This window comes from Myotis brandtii, unplaced genomic scaffold (genome assembly GCF_000412655.1).
Source record: "Myotis brandtii unplaced genomic scaffold, ASM41265v1 scaffold84, whole genome shotgun sequence".
In the NCBI taxonomy this organism is placed as follows: Eukaryota; Metazoa; Chordata; class Mammalia; order Chiroptera; family Vespertilionidae; genus Myotis; species Myotis brandtii.
In genome coordinates this window covers 5,807,609-5,821,734 of record NW_005371410.1, presented here as the reverse complement: position 1 = coordinate 5,821,734, position 14,126 = coordinate 5,807,609, and the positions used below count along the sequence as shown (strand labels likewise).

The 14,126-nt window shown below is 37.3% G+C and overlaps 1 protein-coding gene across 1 annotated transcript in view; it reads left to right on the top strand.

The window, feature by feature from the left end:
• PEX13 (peroxisomal biogenesis factor 13) overlaps nt 1-12,870 on the top strand; it is a 21,602-nt gene extending 8,732 nt beyond the window's left edge. Inside the window, exons 3-5 of the mRNA XM_005884643.2 lie at nt 2,663-3,357; nt 7,070-7,195; nt 10,462-12,870. Of these exons, the coding sequence (XP_005884705.1) occupies nt 2,663-3,357; nt 7,070-7,195; nt 10,462-10,760 (1,120 nt within the window). The 3' untranslated portion in view covers nt 10,761-12,870. The remainder of the gene's footprint in view (nt 1-2,662; nt 3,358-7,069; nt 7,196-10,461) is intronic.
• The last annotated feature ends 1,256 nt before the right edge of the window (nt 12,871-14,126 follow it).

The window sequence follows — 14,126 nt, the reverse complement described above, 5'->3', positions numbered from 1 at the left end:
ATATAATAAAAGGGTAATATGCAAATTGACCCTAACAACAGAACAACTGGGAATGACTGGTCACTATGACACACACTGACCACCAGGGGCCAGACGCTCAATGCAGGAGCTGCCCCCTGGTTGTCAGTGTGCTCCCACAGGGGGAACTCTGCTCAGCCACTAGCCAGGCTAACAGCTGCCAGCACAGCAGTGATGGTGGGAGCCTCTCCCGTCTCCTCAGCAGTGCTAAGGATGTCCGACTGCAGCTTAGGCCTGCTCCCCGCTGGCAAGTGGACATCCCCTGCGGGCTCCTGGGCTGCCAGAGGGATGTCTGACTGCCAGCTTAGGCCCATTCCCCCCAAGGAGCGGGCCTAAGCCAGCAGGTGGACATCCCCCGAGGGGTCCCAGACTGCGAGAGGGCACAGGCCGGAGTGAGGGACCCCCCGAGTGCACAAATTTTTGTGCACCGGGCCTCTAGTCTTATATAATAAAAGCCCAGCAATCAAACGGTGGAACATTCAGAATGACCAGTCGACCAGTCGCTAAGATGCCCATTGACCACTAGGGGGCAGATGCTCAACACAGGAGCTGCCCCCTGGTGGTCAGTGTGCTCCCTCGGTGGGAATGCCTCTTGGCTGACCAGGATGAGCAGCTGCTCTCTGCAGCGGGAGCAGCTGCTCATCGGTGGGTCCACAGCTGCTCGGCTGACCTGGATGAGCAGTTACTCCTGCTGCAGCCACTCGGCTGACCTGGATGAGCAGAGCTCCCACAGCAGGCCAATCCCCGCAGGCCATACCTCCCACCAGTGTACGAATCCCATGCACCAGGCCTCTAGTTAAGAGAATAAAGGAGAAAAATCATAATCATCTTGATGGTGAGAAATTATTCAATAAAGTTCAATGTTTATTAGTGGTAAAAACTTTTAACAAACAAATAGAAAAGAAACTACTAAATTTACAACAAACCTACAGCAAACAATACATAATGGTGATGTATTGAAAACTTTGAGATCAGGAATGAGACAAGGATGCCTGTTATTATCACTAGTCAAGATTATACTGCATGTCCTAGATGCAAAACCTTAATAATTAAAGCTGTAAGGATTGAAAAAGAAGTAATAAGCCTATCAGTATTCACATACACTATGACTGCTAATCTTAAGAATCTAGAAAATCCAAGAGAAGAATCCAAAACAAGGTTGCTGGAAACAAGGACCATATTTTTTAAATCAATTATTTCTGCATAACAGTAACAGTGAAATTTTAGAAAGACATCATGTACCAAAAAATAAATAGGAATAAATCTAAAGGAAGACCTCCATATAATAAGCTATAAAACATTACTGAGAGTCCATAAAGTTATTTTTAAAAACCACTTTTGAGAAAAATCTTTAAAAGCCTTGGCTGGTTTCACTCAGTAGATAGAGCGTCGGCCTGAGGACTGAAGGTTCCCGGGTTCGATTCCAGTCAAGGGCACATGCCTAGGTTGCGGGCTCGATCCCCAGTAAGGGGCTTGCAGGAGGCAGCCAATCAATGATTCTCATTGTTGATGCTTTTCTCTCTCTCTCTCCCCTCTTCCTTCCTCTCTGAAATCAATTTTAAAATATATTTTTAAAAAGCTAAATAAATGAAACATATATTGTATTAGTGGGTTGAAACTCTCAATATTATAAAGACATTGATGACCTCAAATTAACCTGCAGATTCAATGTAATCCCAAAGAGAATCTCAGTATGGTTTTGGGTGGGGAGAGTGGGATACAGAACTTCAAGTTCTGATTCTAAAGTATACAGGGAAATTAAAAGGATTAAATAGCCAAGACACACTTTTTTTTTTTTTTTAATCCTCACCGGAGGATATGTTTTTCATTGATTCTAGAGCAGTGGTTCTCAACCTGTGGGTCGTGACCCCTTTGGGGGTCGAACAACCCTTTCACAGGGGTCGCCTAAGACCATCGGAAAACACATATATAATTACATATTGTTTTTGTGATTAATCACTATGCTTTAATTATGTTCAATTTGTAACGATGAAATTGGGGGTCACCACAACATGAGGAACTGTATTAAAGGGTCGCGGTATTAGGAAGGTTGAGAACCACTTCTAGAGAGAGAGGAAGGGAGAGGGTCAGAGAGAAAGAAACATAGATGTGAGAGAGAAACTTGATTGGTTGCCTCCCATATATACCCCGACCAGGGATTGAACCCTCCACCCTTCAGTGCATGGGACGACACTCCAACCAACTGACCATACCGGCCAGAGTGAGCCAAGACACTCTTGAATATGAAGAACATTGTGGGAGGACTTGTTTTATTGGACATTAAAAACTATTATAAAACTGTAGTAATTTTGATAGTGTCATTTAGGTACAAGTATGTTAGGACAATATCTAACAACCAACCCTGAGAAAATGGACAAGAGTCTTAAAAAGAAAGTACAGATTGAAGATAGTACAAATAATGGTAACATAAGTAAACAAGAAAATAAGAGTTATTTGGCTATTTTATTTTATGCATTTTGTCTTAACACTGAAATTCTAAGCAACTGGATATTAGAGACTATTCCTTACTCTTAACATATCTTCAGTAGAATCTCATAACACTAGATATCGGAGGTGTTTAATAGTTCATTTGAATTGAACCTATTGTGTTTAAGTTAACTATTTTGAATTTTGTTTGTTTTAGATCTGCTGATTTGGGTCCTACTTTATTGACAAGACCTGGACAACCAGCACTTACCAGAGTACCCCCACCTATTCTTCCAAGGCCATCACACCAGACAGGAAGTAGCAGTGTGAACACTTTCAGACCTGCTTACAGCTCATTTTCTTCAGGATATGGTGCCTATGGAAATTCGTTTTATGGAAGCTATAGCCCTTATAGTTATGGATATAATGGGTTAAACTATAACCGCCTCCGTGTAGATGATCTTCCGCCTAGTAGATTTGTTCAGCAAGCTGAAGAAAGCAGCAGAGGTGCATTTCAGTCCATCGAAAGTATTGTACATGCATTTGCCTCTGTCAGTATGATGATGGATGCTACCTTTTCAGCTGTGTATAACAGTTTTAGGGCTGTATTGGATGTAGCGAATCATTTTTCCCGATTAAAAATACACTTCACAAAGGTTTTTTCAGCTTTTGCATTAGTTAGGACTATAAGGTATCTTTATAGACGGTTACAACAGATGATAGGTTTAAGAAGAGGCTCCGAGAATGAGGACCTATGGGCAGAAAGTGAAAGAACTGTGGCTTGCCTTGGTGCTGATGACAGAGCGGGTAACTCAGCAAAATCTTGGCCAATATTCTTGTTCTTTGCTGTTATCCTTGGTGGTCCTTACCTCATCTGGAAACTGCTATCTACCCACAGTGATGAAATAACAGGTAAGAGTAAGAGAACAGGTTCTGAAACCACATAACAATCTCAAATTTCAAGAATAGATTTGTTACATTAACATTCTTTATATTTATTTGTATTTAATATTTTTGATCCAGTTATATTTTTAGTTCAGAACTTCAGAACTGGAAAAGAAATATATAGCAAAAACAGCTTGTTGATTTATTCATTATTCCCTCAGTATAACAGTATACATTACCTAACTACTATTTACAAGGTGCTGAATTTGATGCTATGGGTTATACATAGAACATAATTCCCTTTTTTCTAAAAGTCAATTGGCAGGGAGATGAGTAAGACACATATACAGGTAATTGTGATGAGGCAGAAAGAGTGTGGTAAGGAATAAGGACAGTTGGGGAAAGATAGGATTTATTGAGCCTTTTTTATACAAAAGACACTACTAAGTATTTTGTATATTTTATCTCACTTAATTTTTACAATAACCCTAAGAGATAGGAATTACCTTCATTTTACAAGGGACAAAACTAAAGTTCAAAGAAGTCACTTGCCCAAGATCACATCTTTAATAAAGTAGGGCTAGAAACAAAACCAGGCCTGTTTGTTTAGTTCCTTCTCCACCAACTGGTACCGAGTGCTATCTCAATTTAGAAAAGCAAAGCTAGTTTTTTGGGGGCAGCTATTAGTATCCCAGAAGTAGCATTTAAGTTAGATTTTTGAAGGACAGGTAACATTTCATCAGGTAGGGAAAAACAGACTGTGAAAAGCACATACATACATGGAACAGAACAGAGAACCCAGAAATTGACCCAAGCCATTACGCTCAATATTTGACAAAGGAGGCAAGAGCATACATTGGAGTCAACAGTCTCTTCAATAAATGGTGTTGAGAAAATTGGACAGATAACATGCAAAAAAATTAAACTAGACCACCAACTTACATCATACACAAGAATAAACTCAAAATGGGTAAAAGGCTTAAATATAAGTCGTGAAACCATAAAAATCCTAGAAGAAACTATAGACAGCAAAATCTTAGACATCTCTTGTAGCAGTATATTTACAGATACATCTCCTAAGGCAAAGGAAACTAGGGAGAAAATAAACAAATGGGATTACATCAAAATAAAAGGCTTCTGCACAGCAAAAGAAACTTTCAACAAAATGAAAAGAGAGCCCACTGTATGGGAGAACATATTTGGCAATGATATATCTGATAAAGGGTTAATATCCAAAATATATAAGGAACTCATACAACTTAACAAAAGGAAGACAATCTAATTTTAAAAATGGGCAAAGGACCTAAATAGACACTTCTCCAAAGAGGACATACCAAGAGACATTTTTCATATGTCTCTTGGACATACCAGATGGCCAAGAGACATATGAAAAAATGCTCAAACCCACTGAATATTAGAGAGATGCAAATTAAACATCACTGAGGTATCACCTCACACCTGTCAGAATGGCTACCATCAACAAATCAACAAATGAAAGTGCTGGCGAGGATGTGGAGAAAAGGGAACCCTAGTACACTGCTAGTGGGAATGCAGACTGGTGTAATCATCATGGAAAACAGTATGGAGTTTCTTCAAAAAATTAAATACGGATCTGCCATTTGACCCAGTGATCCCACTTCTAGGAATATATCCTAAGATACCCGAAGCACCAATCAGAAAGAATGTATGCATCCCTATGTTCATAGCAGCACAATTTACCATAGCTAAGATCTGGAAACAGCCCAAGTGCCCGTCAGTAGATGAATGAATAAAAAAGCTGTGGTACATTTATACCATGGAATACGATCGCAGCAGTAAAAAAGAATATTTTACCCTTTGAGATAGCAGGAGGGACTTGGAGAGTACCATGTTAAATGAAAAAAAGTCAGAGAAAGACAAGTATCACATGATTGCACTCATGTGGAATCTAAGGAACAAAAATAAACTGATGAACAAGAGTGGATCCAGAGATATGGAAGCATGGAACAGTGCAGAATCTCAGAGGGAAGGCGGGGGAGGGTGAGTGGGAGGAAGGTCATCAACCAAAGACCTTGTATGCATATATGCATGGCCCATGGCCACAGACAATAGGGTGCTGAAGGCCTGGGATGGGGTCAAGGGCAGGTTGGAGGGGGTAAATTGGGGGGGAAAGGGGACATGTAATACTTTCAAAAATAAAGAAAAAAAGACTGTCAGCTTGAACAAAAGTACATAGGGAATATGATATTCAGCAGCTGTCCTATTTCATAGAATGAAAGGATAATAAGGTTGAAGGCTAATAATGGAAGCTCTTAATCTTCATTTAGTAAGGAAATGATGTGTTTTTTTGTGTATGGTTTTTTAAGCAAACTTATACACAATGTTCTAAAGAGATCGGTCTGTCTCAAGTGTTTGAACTTCGGGGTCCACTTATATGCTGATTTTTTTTCAATAAATACAATCAGCCCTTTGTATCTTCGGGATTCGAATCCATGGATTCAACCAGCCATGGATCGAAAACAGTATTTTCTCATTCCCAACCATTGATGAAAAATACTGCTTTTCATTTATTGTTAGTCAAATCCGCAGATACAAGGGACGGACTATAGAGCCAAAGATATACATGGACTTTGGACTGCACAGGGGTCAGCTCTCCTAACCCCTGCATTGTTCATGGGTCACCTGTGAAAGTCAGGGGGATAGTGCCATAGGAAGAGAAATAAGAGTGCTGCAGAACCAGGGTTAGGAAGTGGGGTCACAGTGCTACCCCAGTCAGGAAGTTTCCCTTAAGGAGGTGTGAGATTAAGGCCTGCAGCTATTTGAGGTGTAGGGAATAACAAAGGTATGTAAGTGGTAGTGTGCCTGGCATGTCATGTGAACAGCAAGGAAGCCAGTGGGAAAGAAGCAAAGTCTGAGTAGCCAGAGATGAAGGAGGGAAGAATACAGTGTTTTGGGATCTCCATGCAAGTGCAAAGGAAATGTCCATATTTCAAAGTCCATTGAACTATGCAATTAAGAAGTTTCCACTTAAATGATTTTCATTTGGAAGTGAATTAATCTCTAATGTAATGGCATGACATACATTAATACAAAAGAAGAATTTAACAGAATTCTACTCTTTGTCTTCTTATGGATGGATATACTCAATTAAAACCACAAGTTCAGTGAATTAATATCAGGATTTGTCAGTACCTGTCTGTATGAAAAAATATTTTCAAAGATGAAATACCTCAGATCTTTTTATGTATGAACATTAACAGATGAACATTTGCACTTGATATGATGATAGGAAGCACTACAGTTAAACCCCAAAATATCCCTCCCACCCCCAAAATCCCATTCTTCTCAGTAGAAGACCTGTATTATAAAAAAATAACTCAATTTTTATTACATTTTGAGTTTTGTCAAAAAATTTATGGAAAAGTTTTTTCTTTCGTTAAATAAGTACAATATCTTCAATTCGCCTCATGACCTGCAAAGTCTAAAATATTTACTTACTGTCTGGCCCTTTATAGAAAAAGTTTGCTAACCCTTGGCCTAAAGTAAGGGAGCTAGAATTTTGAGCTTGAAGAAAAGGGAAAAGCTCATAATAGATATTCTAGTGAACTACTGTTGACTTTACATCGTGTTAATTATAGAATTTAAGGGGTAGCTTTTCTTGACAAATTTATGCAACTTGCAAACCAGAGCCAGTCAAATACCTTCATCTTTTGTTTGTAAGTTTTACTAACCTAATTTTAATTCTTAATTTGGTTTATAGACAACACCAACTGGGCAAGTGGTGAGGATGACCATGTAGTTGCTAGAGCAGAATATGATTTTGCTGCCCTATCTGAAGAAGAAATTTCTTTCCGTGCTGGTGATATGCTCAACTTAGCTCTCAAAGGTAACAAAACATGAATAAATTGATTTTATCTGTGAATTTTTTGAATTTGTAAATGTATTAAAAACTGCAACAAAATATTGGTTATTATTAGTTAACTCAGAAGTAATTACTAGGATTTCACTTTTCATGTCTATTTTGAACTTTCAAATCTGGGTGGTGGGGGAGAAATGGCCCAAATAGTGGTTTTAATTTTAACTGAGATAAGGAAAGAGCTTGTTTATATAATCTCTTCTAAACCCAAAATGCTTGAAGTCCAAACTCTTAATCGCTACACAAAAACATGAGGCAAATGCTAAATGTAATAAATATAACAAACCAAAGAAATTATCTAGCATCATTTAAGTATCCCTTTCCTCCTTTGAATGCTGGGGCTGTTACTGCTTTTTTTTTTTTTTACTTGAATAGTGCTTACTTCAGAAACTTCAACATAAATATTTTAGGAATTACTGTCATGAAATATTTGGACCAGGTCACCAACAGTTTTTAACAGGTCTAGACAAAGTGGCTTTTTTCTTCGGCTATCTCCAGTAATGAAAATCAGAATTTTTGTTGATTTACAAAAAAAGATTCTTTGTATGTTTATGAGGATTCAGGTTTGCTACAAAAAGTCACATTGTTGGTAAAGATACTAGTAATAACAATAACCTCTGTCATTTATAGAATACTACTTACTATGTACAAGGTACTATACTTTACATGTTTTACTTAACCCTTATAATAATAATGCTATAAAGTGCCTACTGTTACCTTGTCCTTGTTTTAGACATGAGAAAACTAAGACTCAGAATTCTGAGTAAATTGTCCAGAATCGCAAAACTAAGATGTGGTAGAGCTGGACTATGAACGTAGGTTTATCTGACTTTGGAACCACTTTGGCTGTTTCCCCTGCGGTCTACTAAATGGGAACTTTAGCCCAGCGGTCGCCAACCTTTCAGACCTCACAGACCACCAGTGGCCCACCCTGATTGCCAGCCAGGCCTAGGGACCCCACCCATGCATGAATTCGTGCACCAGGCCTCTAGTATGTAAATAATTTAAAATTTTAGATCCAGTTTGCTAAATCTCTGCCACATCCCCTTATACACAAAATCTCACCTCTAGCCATTATATTCATGTTTTCCATCTAGTGAAAATCACATCTTACTATTTTGAATTTCAAAAGAATGAGTTCTTTATGTCTTTTTTCTTAATATATATTTTTTAATTTAAATATATTATTGATTTCAGAGAGGAAGGGAGAGAGCTAGAGAGATAGAAACATCAATGATGAGAGAGAATCATTGATTGACTGCCTCCTGCACATTCCCTACTGGATGGGATTGAGCCTGCAACCCAGGCATGTGCCCTGGAACCCTTTAGTCCTCAGGCCAATGCTCTATCCACTGAGCCAAAACAGCTAGGGCTTTTAATATATTTTTATTGATTTCAGTGAGAAAGGGAGATAGAAACATCAATGATGAGAGAGAATAATTAATCGTTGATAGGCTGCCTCCTGCAGGCCCCCTACTGGGAACCAAGCCTGCAACCCAGGCATGTGCCCTGGAACCCTTTAGTCCTCAGGCCAATGCTCTATCCACTGAGCCAAACCAGCTAGGGCTTTTAATATATTTTTATTGATTTCAGTGAGAAAGGGAGATAGAAACATCAATGATGAGAGAGAATAATTAATCGTTGATAGGCTGCCTCCTGCAGGCCCCCTACTGGGAACCAAGCCTGCAACCCAGGCATGTGCCCTTTACTGGAATCTAACCAGGGACACTTCAGTCCATAAGCTGATGTTCTATCCACTGAGCCAAACCAGCTAGGGCTATAAGATTTCTTGATGTAGATAAGATCAATAGAGATAGTTTTAATCTAAATAAACAATAAAAAAGGTTTCTTTCAATTACATTATAATAATTCAGAAAAATGTTAGAGCTCAGATTAGCCTTCTACTAATATTGTCTCTTAACACATTGGCTTTGCTTCTTTGCTTTCTTCCATTGCTCAAGTAAAGTATGTTTGTGCACTTAGAATAAAATCTGTCACAGACATGGTTAATTTGTTTCTTCTTTTTTTATAGCATATTAAACACTAAAATGTCATATTGTGTCTAAATTATAACGTTGAACTAAAACTCTAGTGTTAAACAGCTTTTTAAAGACATGGATAAAATAGGTGGAAGAATACCAAAATTAAAAATTGAATATATTAAGTAATCTTTCCTACTTTAAGCTTAGGACTCAGCGGTTCTCAACTTGTGGGTCGTGACCCCTTTGGCGGTCAAACTACCCTTTCACAGGGGTCGCCTAAGACCATCCTGCATATCAGATATTTACATTACGATTCATAACAGTAGCAACATTACAGTTATGAAGTAGCAACAAAAATAATTTTATGGTTGGGTCACAACATGAGGAACTGTATTTAAAGGGCCAGAAGGTTGAGAACCACTGGCTTAGGTTATTTTAACTTTTTGTCAGGGTTGGAGATAACAGAGGTCTTCATTTTTGGATTAAAATTAACATTCACTGTCTTCAGGATTGTTCATCACAATCACATAGAATGAATTTTATATTTTAGCCAAAGATATGTAAAGAAAGCTGGCTGCCCTGGCCCGAATTTCTCAGTGGTTAGAGCATTCACCCTCGAACTGAAGAATTGCAGGTTGGATCCCTACCCTGCTCTGGGTGCATGCAGGAGGCAACCAATCGATGTGCCTCTGTCCCATCGATGTTTTTCTCTCTTTCCCTCCCTCTCTCCCTTCCCCTCCTCCTCCCCCTCTCTCTCTCTTTTCCTTCTTCCACTCTCTCTAAAAAGTCAAAGGAAAAAATATCCTCAGGTGAAGATTAATAAAAAAAACAAACAAAAAAGAAAGCTGGCTTATGTGAAGGTATACATTTATCTTCTATACTTACCCCTGAGTTACCCTATTGAGAAGGATTGAGAAATCCATTTCTCAAATTCCAATTTAAAATATGAAAGACATTGATGTTAGTTTTCAGCTTTTGGGGTAGCTGAATCTCCTTACTCTATGAATGGACAAACTAATATAAACTTTGTTCTTCAAGGTTGAAAAATATTTAGTAATTATAAAATGTATAAATTATAAGAAGGGACCTAGAACTGTTGTCTATCATTTGATATTGAATATATGTGTATATGCTATTTGTTTATATATTTTATTATATAACTGTAACACAGCTTTTACTTAATATTTTACTATTACTTTTCTGTTGGACCTCCAAAGTATGTTATAATTACAAGGCTGTCTTTTCTTTCATCAGAACAGCAACCCAGAGTGCGCGGTTGGCTGCTGGCTAGTCTTGATGGTCAAACAACAGGACTTATACCTGCTAATTATGTCAAAATCCTTGGTAAAAGAAGAGGTAGAAAAACACTGGAATCCAGTAAAATTTCCAAGCAACAACAGCCTTTGACCAACACAACACTAATTAAAGGAGCCACAGCTGCTGATTCTTTGGATGAACAGGAAGCTGCCTTTGAATCTGTTTTTGTTGAAACTAGTAAGGTTCCAGTTGTACCTAGTTCCACTGGAATAAGTGGAGATAAACAAGATCTTTGATATCTTTCATGTTTGCCTGCAGTTGAACTATAGAATACTTTTTTAAAATTACTTCTTATATAGGAATTATTCTATAGTCCAATGAACACACTTATTGCTATTCCAGGTGTTTTGCTGCTAGAAATTGTTAAAGTGGTACACTAGTATCTTGGTCTAGTGACCTGGTTACATTTTACAAGTTATTGGGCCACAAGGATGTTTGTTTCACCTAGATTTTAAGATTATGAAAAATGTTTTATTTTCATCTTATTTAAAAACCTATGTTTATTGCCTGGCCCAGTTGGAAAGTTGTCCTGTACACCAAAAAGGTTGCAGGTTCAATCCTGGTCAGGGTACATACCTAAGTTTTGGGTTCTGTCCCCATTTGGGGCACATAACAGAGACAACTGATCTCTCCCTCTTTCTCTTTTACTTTCTCTCTCTCTCTCTCTCTCTCTCTCTCTCTTTCTCTTTGTCTCTAAAATCAATAAACATATTCTCAGGTGAGGATTTTTTTTAAAAAGTAAAACCCTATGTTTACTGAAGGAGTAAGAGTAATGAACTACAGAATATACTATTTGCTACAGTAGAGATTATTACTGTTTTTAAAATTCTACATTAATTGTCTTGAAATCCTCAGAAATTGAGTGCTAATATATGAAAACAGGAACAAAGGCTAATTTTTTTTTTACAACTTTAATTATATTGAATAATAAAAATTTTCTGATCTGTATTACATTCAGTCTTGGGTTTGTTTTAGGCAATAAAATGTTCTTGCCCACTAACAATTGATACCATTATCATTTATTGTGTTTTTAAACATTTATCCTGGAAAGGTCACTAGAAGCATTGTGAAGGAGATGGTTCTAGAGTATATTTAGCCCTAATAGTTTTCCCTGCTACTAAAAAGGCTGACATTTATCTTTCTTACAGATTATTTTCATGTCTTCTGAGGAGCAAATAACTTTTTTCCCTTTACAATATGACTAGTTTTCATCCTGGATGGATCAGGATATAGGAAAGATTTCCTTTCTCTTTCTCCAACCAGGACTCAAGTCCTTGGAGTTTGTGTATAATGATATAGTCAATCCTAGCATTTAAAATCTTTTCATAGATTCTCTTCTCACTAATATAATTACTTTTCAAGAGTACATATTCATTCAGGCTGTTCATTGAAAATACACTTTATTTTAGGTTTAATTTTTACTACTTGAGACTATAAATAAAATTCTGAATTGCCATTTAACATATGATAAAGCTATTTGATTTTTTTGTTTAATAATGACTTTATATGCAGTTAAATTTTACTGAATATTTACACACAAAATTGGAAAATTTGTATACTTGCTGTGATTATACTATGAAATAATGCTATCAGGAATACAGGTGTACAAGAATATATTCACAGGTATAGTATTTCCCATTTTGTTCTAGTAGAGGTTCTGCTTTGTTATAGAGTAATTAATAGAAATTTTATTCTTGAAACAATTTTTTGATAAATTATTAAATTTGGTGTTGAGACATCTGAACTGAATGCTGTAAGTGAAGTGTAGAGGTGAAATGTTGATTCAGTCTATTTAGGTTAGAAAAGGTGAGTCTTTACAATAGAATTTGTGACTGGTATTAAAGATGTAGAGGGGAAAGAGTATAGCACAGAATGAATAACGAATAATTTCACTTTTCTTAGAGTGTTTATTGTAATCTTTTTTATTATGACAGTTTTAGTATACTTTTTTTAGATGATATTAAATGTAATGTTCAAGGCTTCAGTATTGTTATTTTTAGGAACTTATTTAAGGAGTACCACTTTACAGAAATTACTAAAACCAAACATTTTCAGTTAAATAAATTAATAAATCACAAATTACAATAAGAAAACAGGTTTTATTTACAGGTTTTTTTTCTGATTTTATTTTATCAGTTTAGAAAGGAAAAGGTAAAAAGACAATTTTCATGTTTTAACATGTTATTTATGTACTTGATTTAGTCTTTCAATTTGTCATAATTACACATTTACTTGAATCTAGCAGTCCTTTATCTTTAATGGAAAAAACAAATTGAATGCAGTTAAAATTTTATTTTTAATTGTGAAATTACTTTTATTGGACAAATAAAAATACATTAAACTTGAGTGACTTTTTTTAAGATAAACTGTTAACTCTATTTGCAGGATTGGAATTTATATAAAAAGTCTCTATTTTTCACACTGGCCGGTGTGCGTCAGTGGTTAGTAGTCTGCCCTCGAACTGAAGGGTCTTGAGTTTAATTCCCAGTCAAAGGTACATACCTGGGTTACAGTTTCTATCCCCAGCCCAGGTCGGGTGAGTTCCAGAGGCAATCAGTCGATGTGTCTCTCTCACATCATATTTCTCCATCTCTCTCTCCCCTTCCTCCCTCTCTTCCTTCCACTCTCTCTAAAAATCATTGGAAGCTCTAGCCGGTTTGGTTCAGTGGGTAGAGCATTGGCTGTGGACTGAAGGGTCCTGGGTTCAATTTCGGTCAAAGGCACATACCTCGGTTGTCAGCTTGATCCCCAGCCCTGGTCAGGGCGTGTGCGGGAGGCAGCCAGTCAATAGTGTCTCTCTCACATCAATGTTTCTCTCTTTGTTTCTCCCCCTCCCTTCCACTCTCTCTAAAAATCAATGGGAAATTATCCTTGGGTGAAAATTAACAACAATAAAAAGTTTATTTTTCTTCATATCATTGTGTATACTAACAATTGCAAACCAATGTGTCCTTTTTTTGTGAGTTAAAAAATATTAGATGTCCAGCCAGTGTGGCTCAGTGGTTGAGCATTGACCCATGAACCAGGAGTTCATGGTTTGATTCCCATTCAGGGCAATGCCTGGGTTTCGGGCTTGATCCCCAATGGGGGCTGTGTAGGAGGCAGCCAGTCCCTCTCACATCGATGTTTCCCTCTCCCTCTCCATTACTCTCTCTGAAATCAATTTTTTTAAAGGGAAAATAATGAAAAATATTAGATTTAGATTTATATAAAAATTTTCTAGAAGGTTGAGTTAAATAAAAATAAGACTACACCCCTGGCCGGTGTGGCTCAGTTGGTTGGGCATTGTCCTGTGCACTGAAAGGTTGTCAGTTTGATTCCAGGTCAGGGCCTGTGCCTGGGTTGCGAGCTTCGATCCCTGGTAGGGGGTGTGAAGGAGGCAGCCAATTCCTCTCACATTGATGTTTCCCTCTCTCTCTAAAAATCAATTTTAAAAATCTTAAAAATGAAAATAAAAAGACTACAAGTAATCTAGGTTTTGGATTCTAATATGGACACCACTACGACTTACTGTAAGATTTAACTCACATTATTTTTTAATTTCTTCAGTAATAATGTTGGGCAAAGCTGCTATATCTGCCTTCATGGGAGTGCTTTTTTTC